We start from the raw sequence: 17,354 nt of genomic DNA, 5'->3' as shown, positions 1-17,354 counted from the left end.
TAATTAAGTGAGCGATACAGTAAATCTCAAAACCAATAACACACTATAACAAAACAAAAATAGTTTACAGAATTTTTTGAGTGTTTTTGACTGATATTATGATAGCTTAGGACCTACATTTACAAAGAGCAAGTAAGATATTACAGGAAGCAGGTTTTGGAAAGTCAAACTGTTTCTGTTAAAGCAATGATCCACATGAAAGAAGGTTTCTTTGAAGTCACAAAGAAGATTATATCCTACAAAAGTGGCACTATCCAGCCCAAAGGCACATTTAAGATAATCAACCACACATAGTTGGTTTCATGAGTAATGGCAAAAAATCCCCCTCCCCTCTAATATACATATTGAAAAGAATTTGAAAGGGTATAGACTTGGGTTTTTTAAGGACATACAAAAATACGTGGAACAGGTCTTAAGCTGGGGAGAAATAATGTCTAAACTAAAAAAAAACTCTGCCCGAACAGGCCTTGGAAGGCTCAACAGTACCGACCGGCCACCGTGTCATCCTTAGCCCACAGGCGTCACTTGATGCCAATATGGAGGGGCTTGTGGTCAGCACATCGCTCTCCCGGCCGTATGTCAGTTTACGGGACCGGAGCCGCTACTTCTCAATCCAGTAGCTCCTCAGTTTGCCTCACAAGGGCTGAGTGCACCCCGCTTGCCATCAGCGCTCAGCAGACCAGATGGTCACCCATCCAAGTGCTTAGCCCAGCCTGACAGGGCTTAATTTTGGTGATGTGACAGGAACCTGTGTGACCACTGTGGCAAGATGTTGGCGAGAAATAACATCGGTGCTAGTAAAAATATTCAAAGGAAACTGGCAGAATTTTGTCAGTTATGTTTGAATGATGCTGAAGAGAAATTATCGAAGGAATGAAGAGAAATTATCGAAGGAATGAAGAGAAATTATCGAAGGAATGAAGAGAAATTATCGAAGGAATGAAGAGAAATTATCGAAGGAATGAAGAGAAATTATCGAAGGAATGAAGAGAAATTATCGAAGGAATGAAGAGAAATTATCGAAGGAATGAAGAGAAATTATCGAAGGAATGAAGAGAAATTATCGAAGGAATGAAGAGAAATTATCGAAGGAATGAAGAGAAATTATCGAAGGAATGAAGAGAAATTATCGAAGGAATGAAGAGAAATTATTGAAGGAATGAAGAGAAATTATTGAAGGAATGAAGAGAGAAAATGCCCCAGACCTCCTTCACAATCCTAAGGTTCCAATGAATAGAAAATTGTACAATAGTTCAAAATTTGTGGAACCTGGAAGATGACTTTCTGTGTTAGCTGAAATGGAGTTCACTGAATGTTACATTTCAAGTGGTTGAATCTCACATGAAAAATGTTTTGCAGAAACAGAGATGAATAAAGTCTCTGGACAGAGGTTTATGGTGCAACAGAAAGGCTGATCACGGATATTACCTCCAAGGTAACTTACTGGCCCACAGAGACAAAATAGGACACAATTTGTATCCACTGCACATAAAACAAAGATAAATTACATAAAGGAACCCAAGGATGTCACTGAGATGAATACTTAACCCTTTAGCAATAAATGAATATGGAGTGAATTGTGGGGAAATTTGGGATTGGATATATAATGTTGATATTACTCTATTACTAGCCTGTCCCAGTGAGTTGTCCACAGTACTGTTGAAGCTTGATGTCAAAGTGAGGTTGCCACAAGTTCTGCCTCCTTCAGCTATTTCTTCAGGATCTCTAGAAATCCAAACACAGTACACAAGACGACCGCAAACCAGCACCACTGCTCTTACACGATATACAATATCTGTAAAATAATAAACCAAAAGTTTAGTAATGGGGGTGGAAGATTGAAATCTATCATCTAAATATTAATGCAAACATTCTCACCTAAATTTGATCCATCCTTATGCCTGCCATATCCAAAATAACTCCCATCAGGAAATTGTTGTCCTTCAACTTGCTTCACAACTTCTGTATGAGTGATACCAGCATCTCTTGAGATAACTCTTCTCAGAAACCTCTTTCCTGTAGCTGGGGTGGATGTCAGATTATCACATGGAATATTTGCTGAGTCAAACATTTTTGGACACTGCTGGCACAGATTTGATTCTCCTCCTACTGATCTGGAAACACCCGATAAATCCGCATGTATCTCCCCTTCTGCATTACACCTACAAACATTTTCGATACTTATCACATTGAAATTGTTCTCAGAGACGGGGAGAGCTTCATTACTTGATACATTAAGTTGTAAGCTATTAGCTGATTTTTGTACTGCTGCTGAATAACTTATGTGGGCTGGAGAATTACATGTGCCCTGACAGGAGTCAATCAAATTAGCTCCTTTCTGATGAATGCATGCTTCAGTTATTACAGCTGGCAGAATTTCAATACTATCTTCATCATCTGAGGCAGTCTGAAAATTGTCTTCTTCCTCCATGAAATCCATATGTGGTGACACAATTGGAGTTAACTCTCCATTATCACTATTGTTTTCCGCATCTGTCACAGCATTTTGATCCCTTGCAGGTAAACTCAGGGTACATGGAGGCACAACTTTTTCTTTTCTCATTACTTCATTAAGGACTAAATTTGATCCAATGTCCGAAATAGACTCATTAACAGGGAAAATGCTGTGGTCATCCGCAGTCACAGTGGATGGTCTGGCTTCTCTGAAAATAAAGGAAATATACAATAATATTAAACTCAATAAAAAATTTAATTATTTCTCTGTTGTTATACCATTAACCAATATAAAACAAATCACATAACAAATAAGAGTTTCATTAAGATATAAACATTAACATTTATTTACAACAGCACGACAATCAAAAAATCTCACAGAAGCAATATCAGTATGACAAAAAAGTGAAGTATTTAATGTTCCATGATAAAAACAATTATTTAATCAGCACTTAAAGAAAGGAAAACTTCCTTTCTTAAGTCAAGAATATGTAATACTCAGATACAGGGCTGTCAACGTGGGCTGAAATTCTTTCAGTGGGGGCACAATACCAGCAACAATGAGGTGTCCAGTATTGTTTGGAAGGAGGTGGGTGTGCAGGGTATCATGGGGATGAGGAGGGAAACGGATTCAGGGTAGATGTTCTAGGAATGGCCTATGGCTTTAAGCAGGGATTACAGATTATTTGGACTTCTGGGCTGCGATCACTATGGCAGGGTTTATAGGTGGAGGAGTCAGTCAGTAGGCAAGGTAGTCACTGTGATCCATAACGTCAGTGGCTGAATCTTTCTGCAGTGAGAGTGAACAGGTGAGGATCTGTTTTGACACTGTGTATGGCTGTCCTCCCTTCTGCTGCAAGGTTGATGTTCTGGGGAAGGATGGTGAGTCCATAATGGTCATAAGAAATTCCTGGAGGGTGACCAGAGGATGGTTATGTGGAAGGGGGGAGGATCACAACTGGGTAGTGTTATGAAGTGGGAGAGCCAGGGTTCAGTGTTGGGATTGGATTGAGTTCGATTGGAGGGACTGGTGGCAAAGAGCTGTGTTCCACTGCAGTGATTGGAAGGAAAGTAGGTCCAACATAATTAAATTTTGGTTGAGGGCAGAAGGTGAGGTCTTGGAAAGCACTGATACTTGTATGGAGCTGAGGATTTTGGTGGGAAAGTAACAAATGTCCTGGGATTGTTTTGGCACGGGATTTAGTGTACTGTTGGAAGGGGGTTCTGGGGTAGGTGGCAAGCTGAAAAAATCAGTCAGGCAGAATCGGGATGCTATAAGGCATTGACGAGGAGGAAAAGGGATTCAATTTCAGAGATTCAGTTTGCACAAACTGTTTTCCTGTACCGTATCGCCACATATACCAAATACTGCCACCACCCCAACAACCAGTGACAAAGGAGTGCTCCCTCCCATCACCCAATAAAACTCATGAACTGGAACAACTGAACGACATCCGTTGTCAGGGTTTTGATTGTCTATCATTATTGAGGAACATCCTACCCAAGATCCTTCCCATCTCACTCTCAACCTACAGTAACAGTTCCTGCCCCTTCTGTCCTATCACTTCCCTACCAACTGATGTCACAACCTTCATTGTGCACTATTCTCTGCAAATGCACCCACTGATCTTTCTCCCTTCTCTGCACCTCTCCTTTCTGCTTCATTTTTTCCCTTCTCTCCCTCCCCCACAGCCTTCTGATGCTGCACCAGGTAGCCTTGTCTATCATCTCTCGTAGCTGCATGCTCCACCACACAGAACTGTTTCCACCTCTCCCACCTGTACCCTGATATCCCACCCCCTTCCCCACTTCACTACAAACTATTGCTCTCACTTGACACATGTCAGTTTGAGTCTGGCCTGAAAAGCCAGGGTAGAGGTGATGTGTGTGAGGTAAGCTTGCTTGTGTGGATGCTTGTGCGTTATTCTTTCTGATAAAGGTTTTAGCCTAAAGCTTAACATGTAACAATGTTTTTGCTGTTCCTGTCTCCAACTCAATGTATCAACTTTACGGTGAGTAGCAATTATCCTTTCCATAATTGTTAACCACTAAATTATGAAGTACATATGTTATTTCAAAATTAAAAAAAAAAAAAAAAAAATTCCCCTCAAGAAATTCACAGTAGCTGTGGACTTATACACACAAAAGAACTGTAGATGAAATTCATGAAGGTGCTGCAAGCACGAACCTTTATTTTATTAGTGTGAAAGAAGGAATGAAAGTAATGACTGTGCGGCCTTCAAGAAAAGAAGATGATGTGAATATTTAGGATGACGTGAATAACTCTGCTATTAATATTCACGTAAATAACTATGTAAGTTAACATAACTTGCAAAGTATTAAAAAGAAGAGTTGAGAGAGGTACTGTGGCATCACCAAGAATTATTTTTGTCTCAGTTCGGACTAATGAAAAAGTGTGTTTTTAACTTAGAACTAAAAACTTATGAACCATATCACTTAAAATCTTAATTTGTGCTTATAGCTAAGAAGCCTGCTGCTGGTCAGGAGATTTCAAGAGCCAAACGACCATGGACTTTGCCTGCCTCTAAGGCACCAATATCCATACCGTAGATTCAACCACAATAGAGGGGTATCTGTGGAGAGTCCAGAAAAGATCCTGAAAAGGTGCAGCAGAGTTTTCAATTGTTGCAGGGGTGACTGTCTGCATGACTGACCAATCTGGCCTTTTAACATTAGCCAACATGTAATCACTATGATGGTACTGCTAATGGTTGAAAGCGAGAGGAAAATCACATGCGACGTATTTCCTGAGCACATGCAGCTCTACTGCATGGATAAATTATGACGCCATCCACGTGCATAAGATATTCCAAAGGTAAAATACTCCCCCTTTCAGATTGCAGGGCACGGAATACTCAGGAGACTTGTCATTAGGAGAAACAAAACTGGCATGCTATGAGTAGGTGTACAGAACATTAGAGCCCTTACCCACAAATGAGTAGGTTACAGATCAATACAGTGGGAATTAGTGACATAATATGGCAGGAAGAATAGAACTTCTGGTCAGGCCAGCATAGCGTTATCAACACATCAAATAGGGATAATTTAGGAGTAAATTTAATAATGAACAAGAAAATATTAGTGCAAGTATGCTACTGTAAACAGTATTGATAATGTATTATAGCAGCCAAGATCAACATGAAACCAAAACCTATCATGGTAGTACAAGTTTATATGTCTACTCCACAGTTATTGAAGAAATTGTGTGTGTGTGTGTGTGTGTGTGTGTGTGTGTGTAATAGAGGGAAACATTCCACGTGGGAAAAATATATCTAAAAACAAAGATGATGTGACTTACCAAACGAAAGTGCTGGCAGGTCGATAGACACACAAACATACACACAAAATTCAAGCTTTCGCAACCAATGGTTGCTTCGTCAGGAAAGAGGGAAGGAGAGGGAAAGACGAAAGGATGTGGGTTTTGAGGGAGAGGGTAAGGAGTCATTCCAATACAGAGAGCGGAAAGACTTACCTTAGGGGGAAAAAAGGACAGGTATACATGCGCGCCCGCGCCCACACACACACACACACACACACACACACACACACACACACACACACACACACACACACCCATCTGCACTTCTCCTTCCCTCTTTCCTGACGAAGCAACCATTGGTTGCGAAAGCTTGAAATTTTGTGAGTGTGTGTATTTGTGTGTTTTTTTACGTCTATCTACCAGCGCTTTCCCCGTTTGGTAAGTCATAAATCTGTTTTTAATATATTTTTCCCATGTGGAATGTTTAGGGAAACATTCCACGTGGAAAAAATATATCTAAAAAGAAAGAAAGTGATGAGACTTACCAAACAAAAGCGCTGGCAGGTCGATAGACACACAAACAAACACAAACACACACACAAAATTCAAGCTTTCACAACAAACTGTTGCCTCATCAGGAAAGAGGGAAGGAGAGGGAAAGACGAAAGGATGTGGGTTTTAAGGGAGAGGGTAAGGAGTCATTCCAATCCCGGGAGTGGAAAGACTTACCTTAGGGGGAAAAAAGGATATGTGTGGATGGATATGTGTGTGTGTGCGCGAGTGTATACCCGTCCTTTTTCCCCCCTAAGGTACGTCTTTCCGCTCCCGGGATTGGAATGACTCCTTACCCTCTCCCTTGAAACCCACATCCTTTCGTCTTTCCCTCTCCTTCCCTCTTTCCTGATGAGGCAACAGTTTGTTGCGAAAGCTTGAATTTTGTGTGTATGTTTGTGTTTGTTCGTGTGTATCGACCTGCCAGTGCTTTCGTTTGGTAAGTCACATCATCTTTGTTTTTACATATATTTTTCCCACGTGCAATGTTTCCCTCTATTATATCCATATCATTAATTTGAACCCAACAATTACGTTTATTATTGTCACTGTTGCATTTCAAAATCTTTTCTGTTGTCTTATTTTCTCTCTCTGTTTTTGCCACTAGTTTCACTTTATTTCCATAGCCCAGCTTTAACCAACACATTTTCGCCTTTTTTCACACCAGATCTCCAGTTGCTTTCTAGTTCACCTTTATCTCTCCCCACATATTTTTATTTTCATTTTCATTTCAGCCTCATGTTACACTTTCCACCTTCTAATACCATGTCACCCTCACAACACACCCCACAACGACCCCATTAAGTTTTATTTACATTCCCTCCGCAAACATGCCTTCGCCCTAGCCAGGTTACGCTCCCATATTTTATTTTCTCAGGCTTGTCTGACATTTGGCATTACCCCCAAAGGCCTCACACTTAAAGTTCCCATCTCTGGCTGTAATCCTTCTTTCCATCAGTCCCTATGCCAGTTCCAAACTGAACAATCCATTGCCCAAACCCACCTAATCCTTCACCTACACATCAACTCAGCCAATGAACACAGCCGTCAACTCTTATCCTTAATAAAAGTTCTCAGTCTTTCCTCTCCCACATCCACACCGGCTGTTCAGAGCATCCTCCTACAGGCCAACCGCAAATTACAACAGCACGCCACCCTCCACCTCAAAAAACTATCCAATCTCCTGGTTTCCCACCTCCGGAAAGGCAACTCACTCACCCTTCACAACCTTTCCAACAAACCTCAACCTCCTCTCATTGCACACAAACCCAGTGTCTCCCATCTACTCAATCTCCCACTTCCAGCTCCACTCCCTCCAAAACCTCAAAATTCCAATCAACACAATCTGGAACCACAACACCCTAATTCAGTAGTTAACCTTTCCTCCAAACCTCTCTCCCAATCCGACACCTCTGTCCTATCCAAAGGCCTCACCTTCAGCCCCACTCCCAGATTCAACCAAACAGCCCTCGTCAAAGATTTACTGTCCTACACTCGTACTCTCTGCTGGAAATATCACTTTGCCAAAAGAAAAATTATCCTAATCCTACTCCTAATGATCCAAATCCCAAGACACTATCCAAATTGAACCCTGCCTGGAACAGTTCCGTCCTCCGTCACAGCGGGACCCACCTCCTCTTCCTCAAAATCACCCTCTCCAAACCTTCCAGGAATTTCTGACTTCCAGTCTTGCCTCTCAATCCTTCTTAAAAAACCTTAATCCTACTCCCAACATCACCACTACTGAAGCCCAGGCTATCCGTGATCTGAAGGCTGACCGATCCACCGTCATTCTTCCGGCGGACAAGGGTTCCACGACCGTGGTACTTGATTTTCGGGAGTATGTGGCTGAGGGACTGTGTCAGCTTTCAGACAACACCACATACAAAGTTTGCTAAGGTAATCCCATTCCTGATGTCCAGACGGAGCTTCAAGGAATCCCCAGAACCTTAGGGCCCCTACAAAACCTTTCACCTGACTCCATCAACCTCCTGACCCCACCGACACCCCGCACCCCTACCTTCTTCCTAAAATTCACAAACCCAATCATCCTGGCCGCCCCATTGTAGCTGGTTACCAAGCCCCCACAGAACGTATCTCTGCCTACGTAGATCAACACCTTCAACCCATTACATGCAGTCTCCCATCCTTCATCAAAGACACCAACCACTTTCTCAAACGCCTGGAATCCCTACCCAATCTGTTACCCCCGGAAACCATCCTTTTAACTATTGATGCCACTTCCTTGTACACAAATATTCCGCACGTCCAAGGCCTCGCTGCGATGGAGCACTTCCTTTCACACCAATCACCTGCTACCCTACCTAAAACCTCTTTCCTCATTACCTTAGCCAGCTTCATCCTGACCCACAACTTCTTCACTTTTGAAGGCCAGACATACCAACAATTAAAGGGAACAGCCATGGGTACCAGGATGGCCCCCTCGTACGCCAACCTATTCATGGGTCATTTAGAGGAAGCCGCCTTGGTTACCCAGGCCTGCCAACCCAAAGTTTGGTACAGATTTATTGATGACATCTTCATGATCTGGACTCACAGTGAAGAACAACTCCAGAATTTCCTCTCCAACCTCAACTCCTTTGGTTCCATCAGATTCACCTGGTCCTACTCCAAATCCCATGCCGCTTTCCTTGACGTTGACCTCCATCTGTCCAATGGCCAGCTTCACACATCCGTCCACATCAAACCCACCAACAAGCAACAGTACCTCCATTATGACAGCTGCCACCCATTCCACATCAAACGGTGCCTTCCCTACAGCCTAGGTCTTCATGGCAAACGAATCTGCTCCAGTTCTGAATCCCTGAACCATTACACCAATAACCTGAAAACAGCTTTCGCATCCCGCAACTACCCTCCCGACCTGGTACAGAAGCAAATAACCAGAGCCACTTCCTCATCCTCTCAAACCCAGAACCTCCCACAGAAGAACCACAAAAGTGCCCCACTTGTGACAGGATACTTTCCGGGACTGGATCAGACCCTGAATGTGGCTCTCCAGCAGGGATACGACTTCCTCAAATCCTGCCCTGAAATGAGATCCATCCTTCATGAAATCCTCCCCACTCCACCAAGAGTGTCTTTTCGCCGTCCACCTAACCTTCGTAACCTCTTAGTTCATCCCTATGAAATCCCCAAACCACCTTCCCTACCCTCTGGCTCCTACCCTTGTAACCGCCCCCGGTGTAAAACCTGTCCCATGCACCCTCCCACCACCACCTACTCCAGTCCTGTATCCCGGAAGGTGTACACGATCAAAGGCAGAGCCACGTGTGAAAGCACCCACGTGATTTACCAACTGACCTGCCTACACTGTGAAGTTTTCTATCTGGGAATGACCAGCAACAAACTGTCCATTCGCATGAATGGACACAGGCAGACAGCGTTTGTTGGCAATGAGCATCACCCTGTGGCTAAACATGCCTTGGTGCACGGCCAGCACATCTTGGCACAGTGTTACACCGTCCGGGTTATCTGGATAGTTGCCACGAACACCAACCTGTCAGAGCTCCGGAGATGGGAACTTGCCCTTCAGTATATCCTCTCTTCTCGTCATCCGCCAGGCCTCAACCTCCGCTAATTTCAAGTTGCCGCCGCTCATACCTCATCTGTCTTTCAACAACATCTTTGCCTCTGTACTTCTGCCTCGACTGACATCCCCGCCGAAACTGTTTGCCTTTACAAATGTCTGCTTGTGTCTGTGTATGTGCAGTTGGATATGGGTGTGCGTGTGAGTGTATACCTGTCCTTTTTTTCCCCCTAAGGTAAGTGTTTCCGCTCCCGGGATTGGAATGACTCCTTACCCTCTCCCTTAAAACCCACATCCTTTCGTCTTTCCCTCTTTCCCGATGAAGCAAAAGCGAAAGCTTGAATTTTGTGTGTTTGTTTATGTGTCTATCGACCTGCCAGCGCTTTCGTTTGATAAGTCAATATACACACGGAAATAAACGAAATTATTCAAACAGTTAAGGGAAAAAAAAAAAAATTAATATTGATGTTGAACTAGAATTCAGCAGTTGGAAAAGGATGAGGAGGAAAAATAGTAGGACAGCATGGATCGGGATAGAGGTATGAAAGATGAAGCCTCCTGACAGAATCTTGCACCAAGCACAATTTGAATACTGTTGATAATTGCTACAAAAATCATGAAAGAAAGCTGTATACAAGCGAGACACCTGGAGACACTAGAAGGTTTCAAACAGATTACATAATAGTAAGACAAAGTTCTGAAACCAGATTTTCAACTGCAAAACTTTTTCAAGGGCAAATGGTGATCCTGACCACAATTTATTGCTAATGATCTGCATATTAAAGCTGAAGAAATTGTACAAGGCAGGAAGTTAAGGCGATGAGACTTGGATAGTTTCACAGTGAGTTTTAGCAACAACTGAATGAAATATGGGTAAGGAACAGAACAGAACATGAGTGTGTAGCTTTGAGAGGTAGGTAGGCTGGTTGGGTTAATGATTAAAGGGACCAAAATATGAGACTGTCAGTCCCTCCTACCTGGAACAAGGTAAGTCAACAAAACCACACACCACAGAGTGTCTAGTGTGTGAAACCCAAAGAAAGGAAACACCAAGGGCTATTGTAGGTCATCAAAGTTGAGAAAAAGGAACAAGAATGAAGAAAAGAATGAAGAAAAGAAAGGAAAGGAAAAGAAGAAAGGCAGGTGAAGTACGCCATCCAGGGAGATGCTGGAGGCCCCGAAAGGCTGAGACTGCAATGGGCAACACACATGTGCCATTTACCAGAGACACTACACTGAACAATACACAAGAAAGACAGGATGAGAGAAGCACAGAAAAACAGAGGAAGATCACCAGTCAAACAGAACACTTGAGAAGGAGGAAGAAGAGCAAAAGGTAGGGCTAGTGCTGGGGTGGATCACCAAGCCCAGACAACAGCTGCCCATTCAGGCCAAATGTGGTAACAGCGCGTCCTGCCAACCCCTCAGTGGGCCAACAAAGCTGAGGCACCCTCCCTTAGATGGAATAGTGAAAAGCCCGTCCACAAATAAACTGTAAAACCAGGTGAGCAACTGAGGCATCATCTGCTAACGCAAGAGGTTGAGAGTCAGGATGATTACAAATTTGCCATAGGGCGGCTCGGTTAGTACATTCCAGCAAAATAAGGACCACAATCAAATGGGCTCCACAGTGACAGTGGGTCAGATGCTCATGACGGAGTAGATCACCACAAGTCAGCCAAGTATGGCTGATGCGGAGCTGGCAATGGACGATGAAGCGAGAGGCCCACATGGAGGACCTCACAGAGTTGTGATCTCCTTTATCACTGTAGTTTGTTCAGCAAAGTCACAGTATGCCATTCCATATTCCAAATACTTAGACCAAGACAGAACAATATTGATTAGAGGTCTGATTCCAGAATACTGACATCAGGAGGTGGCTTGCTGGTAGCCAGTTTGACCAGCCTGTCAGCACATTCACTCCCTGGGATCCCAAAGTGACCTGGGGTCCAGACAAAGAGCACCGAGCATCCATACTGCTCAAGGGAAAAGAGGAATCCCATATATTCAGGACCAAGTTATGAGAGTAACACTGATCAAGAGCCTGTAAACTGCTCAGAGTTGCTACAGATGAGGAAGGACTTATCAGTGCAGGAACAGATATGCTCAAGAGCACTAGAGATAGCTACCAACTGCCCACTGCAGCCATCCAGCAACAAGTGGAGTTCATTACATTCTTCATAAACATAAGCAAATTCAGGATGACCAGCAACCATCAGGCCATCAGTACAGACTACTTCTGAACCATGAAATGCATTGAAAATGGGGAAAAATTGGTGGCGGAGGACCTCAGGATGAACCGAGTCTCATATTTTGTCATAGGTCAAGGCAGAGCTATGGACGAGAGATGTACCAAGGAGATGTACATAAACGGAACCAAAGAAGTGGTGATTCAGGGGAAAAGTGGAGTTCAGAAAAAAGGGACTGGGTGCGAATGGCAATTGGAACCCCAGATCTACTTCCCGCCATTGCTGGAAGTAGATCTCCATACCTGGAAAGAGGAGACAGTAGTTCAGGTGCTCCAGTGAGATGGCTATGCATAATGAATAAGTGATCAACTGTTGTTGGTACATAACCTGCAATACTAGAATGCCTGCCTGTGCTAGGAGGCTAATCATGGGGATGGCCCTAAAGGCACCAGTTGCCAGTCATACCCCACAACTGTGTACTCAGTCCAGAATATGTAACATCGAAGGTTAATCCGAGCTATATGAGACACTCCCATAATCTACATGAGACTGGACCAATGATGTGTAGAGCCATATTACAGTAGAACAATCCACACCCCAGTTGGTGCTGGTGAGCCACTGAAGAGGAGGTGCAACCAACATCTCCACTTTAGTTGATGAAGATGGGGAAGCCATGTCAACAGAGCATCAAAGACCAGTCCCAAAAAAACAATGATAGTCCACCACATTGAGGGATTGGTATCAAGGTACACATATAGACAGGCATGGACTGTACATCAGTGATGCAAAACGTAGGTCTCGGCAGCTGAAAAACAGAAGAGCCCAGATTGTGCTTCGTATACTGCTCCCTCCAGTCTGCATTCAGCAGCGTCAATCACAGACGAACAAAAATTAATGCCAAAATCATCAGCATACAAAGAAGGGGGACACTGCAGCCCCTGCAGTGGCCACCAGAGCTCTGATAGCCACTAAAAAGAGAGGGACACTCAAAACAGACCCTTGTGGAACTCCATTCTCCTGCAGAAAGGAGATGCTACGGCAACCAACCTTTATTTGTAAAGTGCAACATGAGAGTCTGGATAAAAATAAGGAGTGGGCCACAGAGGACCCACTCATAAAAGGTAGCAAGAATATGGCGGTGTCATGTCATATATCATAAGCTTTCTGCAGATCAAAGAAGACTGCAACAAGGTGTTGATCCCGGACAAAAGCCATTCAGACAACAGATTCCAGGTGGACTAAATTATCTACAGCAGTGCGGCCTTGGTGAAAATCACCCTGCGTCAAAGCCAAAAGGTCTCTGAACTCAAGTATCCAGTACAGCCTTCGACACACCATAGGTTCACATAACTTGGAGAGGACATTGGTTAAACTGATTGGGCATAGCTGTCCATCTAAAGAGTTGGTTTACCTGATTTCAAAACTGGAATAATGACACTTTCTCACCACAGGGAAGCGAATTCCTTCTCACTTCAGAGACGGTTAAAAAGGTCAAGTTTATGATGTTGGCTAGCCACCAATAAAAGTCCAAACATTTGGTTGTGCACCCAATCCATTCCAAGAGGGGTGCCAGGTCAGAGATCAAGGGTGCTGGCAAATTTCCACTTGCTGAATGAGATGTTCCCAGGCTCTAGGTGGTGAGAACACAAAATAACAGGAGTTGTTCCAGATGGTGTTTCAGAAGACAGTATGTGGGCAGATAGTGGACCAACATTGAGACCTGGGCAAAATGCTCAACAATAGAGTATGGACTGGTGAGGATAACACCACCGAGGGAATTTCCCCGGACAAGATGTAGGAAGATGGCGGCCAAAAACTCGCCTAATCTTCACCCATATCTGCGAAGAGCGAGTATGGGGGCCTATGGCAGCAGCGCATCATTCCCAAGAAATCCATTTCTGGCATTTAATAAGATAACACGGCTGGGCATGAAGCCACTTACAGGGCAGGAGGTGGTCAAGAGACGGATGCCATTTGTAGCAGGGCACAACGACGGTCTTTAACAGCCGTACTAATTTTGGGGCCTACTAGCCTTCCGTCAAGGAGATGGAAGAAGGAATCGTCGAAGAAGCTGCCCAAATGCTGGCGTCGGTCAAATTCCAAACGAACTCATCAATATTATCATTTAGTGTAGTAGGTGGGATGGCAGCCCAGGAAAAGATGTTCGAATCCGCATTAGTAAAACCCCATCTAGAAGGGTTTTGTTTTAGGGTGCAAAAACAACTGAGGACATAAGTGCCCATGTCATAACCTTAGATCATCAAGAAGTAAAGGAACTTGAAAGAAACTGTAACTTAAGCTCAATCGGTGGAATGAAAGAGCTAAGAATAAGGATGTCCTCTTCGACAAATATCCACAAAATCCACTGTAGAGACAACAGAGGTCCCGAACGAAGTAAATGTCCTATGCCATATGGCTATGACAAATAAGAAGTAAAATATGGTCGACAGCCTGTGCGTTGTTCACTGAAACAGCCAATAACTCAGACTGCAAACATACATTAGAACGAAAGTGGTTAAAAAAGAGCAGTCAGTCAGGAAATGACGAACCATCAAAGGTTGATGACAATGAGCATAAAGTGGTGGGGTATCACCACTTAACAAACGGTGATGTCCAAAATGACAATGCCCAATACACAACCTAACAAAAATTATCCGCTCACGGCTAGAGGTCTGAGAGGAGCTCAGCCAAGGTGTTGGGAGAGGTTTAATTACACGGAGCTTGTTCCCATGAAGACAAGACCAGTGGTGATCCCAAAGTGACACCACCTGCCCACAGACGGCAACACAGATATCACCCAAAGGGATGGAAGAACTAGTGGACTGAGGTAAGACTGCAGCCTTGGCAGCAGCCTCATTTCCTGTCAGACAAATGTGACCAGGAACCCACACAAACATCACAGCAGCTCCCTCAACAGTGAGTGAGTGGAAGTGACTCGTTGCACTAAGGGATGGACTGTGTACAGCACACAAGGGTTCTGAAGGTTACTGACAGAATCTGAGCATATGACACAATTAAAAAGCCTTTGTCAACAGATGTACTAGATGGCTGGACAGAGGGCGAAAAGCTCTGCTGTAAATACTGAGTACTGTTCTGGAAGCCGTTACTGAAAGGGAGGCAACAGAGAAGAGGGATGTGCCCCATACTGGCAGTCGAGGGAGTAATTGGAAAAGGAGGCGTACGATGGGTAGTCAGGCATGACAGACAAATATCATGTGTATCTTCCGAGGAGAACATCATGCCAGTATGACACCGGAAGATCGACAGCTCCTGCACAGAGACACTCAACCAGGCTAGCGTAAAAGGCACCAATGGACAAATGTTTTCATGATGGTGCATTGTAATAAGGAAGCATAAGGTGAACAGACATGCAGGTGAATAAATGAAACATTCATACTTTAGTTTTGAATGGACAAGAGACTGATACAAATGGAGGAGGGTGGTCCGATCCGCTCCACAGGAAGTAGCGTTTAGGATACGTAGGACATGGAGAGACCAGGTACAGCGTGCGGCCAAGGAACTTTCCCATCAAGCATGAGCCCAAGAAATTTTGTAGTTTCAGCGAATGGAAGAGTAACAGGCCCAAGTTATAAAGACGGTGGAAGAACCCAATTGCACAGTCAGAAATTTATACAAACTGTTTTGTCAGTGGAAAAGCGAAAGATGTTGTCGATGCTCCATGATTAAAGATGTTTGAGACATTGCTGAAGATGCCATTCCAGGCAGAAGTGTGATACATCACAAAGTTGTTGACAAGGGAATCGGACATACCTGGTGTAAGACAGGCCATAATAGAATTAATGGCTACAGCAAAGTAGACGACATTCAGGAAGGTGTCTTGAGGCATCCTGTCTTATAAAAATTACTGAAGGAAACTGAGCAGACGGACATGGACATTTTGAGATGAGTGTCAATAAATACACAAAACAGGAAGGTAAAATAGCACGTAAAATACACGTAACAAAAGTTGGAAAACTATGAGTGTACCCACACAGAACCATGGAACGAAGTAGTGAGTCAGTAGTAGAACATTAACGACACAGGAAGAAAGTGATATAAGGAGCTAAAACAATATGACAGATGAATGTGGCTGTCTGACCTCAAGAACAAAAAAAGAGGAAAGCCAGCTACTCTGCAACACACTAAAATCCCCAGCTTAAAAGTTTACACCAGAGTCCAGACACATCACAAAACTTTTAACCTTAGTCACACTTGTCTCATCATCAGCTAAAATAGAGGGCAGATCCCCACCAATATTTGCTTCTGCCCTAGCATCACGATATAAAACAGACTCCGTTAAAATATGGCAGATAGAGATGTGCACGCCAGTAGCATCACAAAACGAGGGATCCTCTTGCCGTAATAAAAAGCTAAGTGTGACACACATAAGGGTCACTACTTCCCGTCTGAGCAACTGGCAGGAGGAACGCCACAGCCAGGTTGTTGACTTCACCAACCACAGCTTATTGGCCATCACCGCCAGCCATTCATCATCCCACAACTGCATGCACTTCCTGTGTAGTGCAGAAACAACAGCCCGTAAGAGAATAGAACACGGTGCCACATCCTGTCCTCTGCACGCCTCCTTGGCAGCCTGATCGGCCTGCTCATTTCTCCATATCCCTGAATGACCTGGCACACAGCAGAATATCAGCTTACCCTGTCATTGGAGCAAGTACAGTTGGTCATATGTCAGCCAGACCAACTCTAATGTTTGCCCCGATTATGATGCATCTGCTTCAGTGCCTTCAGGATCGTGCGGAGCTCTGCTGAGAAAACAATAAACTCGTCAAGAAGGCGAAACCCTGTTGACATGGTCAGGGAACACAACACAGCAGCCAAGGGAATTCCCTTGTTTGGAGCCATCAGTGTACACTACTGTGAGAGAGTGAAATGTAAAATCTAAGGTACGATTTTTCTTAAATTTGTCAAGTCTAAAATAAGTCTGGTTGGTTGGTTTAAAAGGGGTGGGGGTGAGGGGGGGGGGAGGGGAAGGGACCAAACTGTGAGGTCATCGGTCCCTTGTTACTACACAAAGAAAGAAGGAAAGGAAGGAGATGTACAGCACAATAACAGGAGAAATGAAGAACCAGAAGAACAACAGAACAATCAACACTACCATGGACAAAACAGGAAAAGAAAACCACAGAGAGAAGCAAGAAACAGGTAGAAAGGGTAAAAACAAGAGAGCAGATGACCGTGGCTGGCCGACCACACGAATAAAAAGGAAAAACCAGCCACTCTGCGACACATTAGAACATCCACCCTAGAAGCATTAGAGTGGAGAACACAAAGGGACAAAGGACATGTGCTAAAACTTATATAGAAT

General features: G+C 43.9%; 1 protein-coding gene across 2 annotated transcripts in view; it reads right to left on the bottom strand.

Annotated features, from left to right (window-relative positions):
* The window catches only part of LOC126194579 (PAS domain-containing serine/threonine-protein kinase), a 246,348-nt gene that overhangs the window by 59,350 nt on the left and 169,644 nt on the right, over window positions 1-17,354 (bottom strand). For both annotated transcript variants that reach the window (XM_049932777.1, XM_049932776.1), the window contains exons 12-13: window positions 1,879-2,663; window positions 1,632-1,795 (exon numbers count right to left, since the gene is read on the bottom strand). In XM_049932777.1, coding sequence (XP_049788734.1) covers window positions 1,632-1,795; window positions 1,879-2,663 — 949 coding nt within the window. The remainder of the gene's footprint in view (window positions 1-1,631; window positions 1,796-1,878; window positions 2,664-17,354) is intronic.

This window comes from Schistocerca nitens, chromosome 1 (assembly GCF_023898315.1).
Source record: "Schistocerca nitens isolate TAMUIC-IGC-003100 chromosome 1, iqSchNite1.1, whole genome shotgun sequence".
NCBI lineage: Eukaryota > Metazoa > Arthropoda > Insecta > Orthoptera > Acrididae > Schistocerca > Schistocerca nitens.
This window is presented reverse-complemented; position numbering and strand designations above follow the sequence as displayed.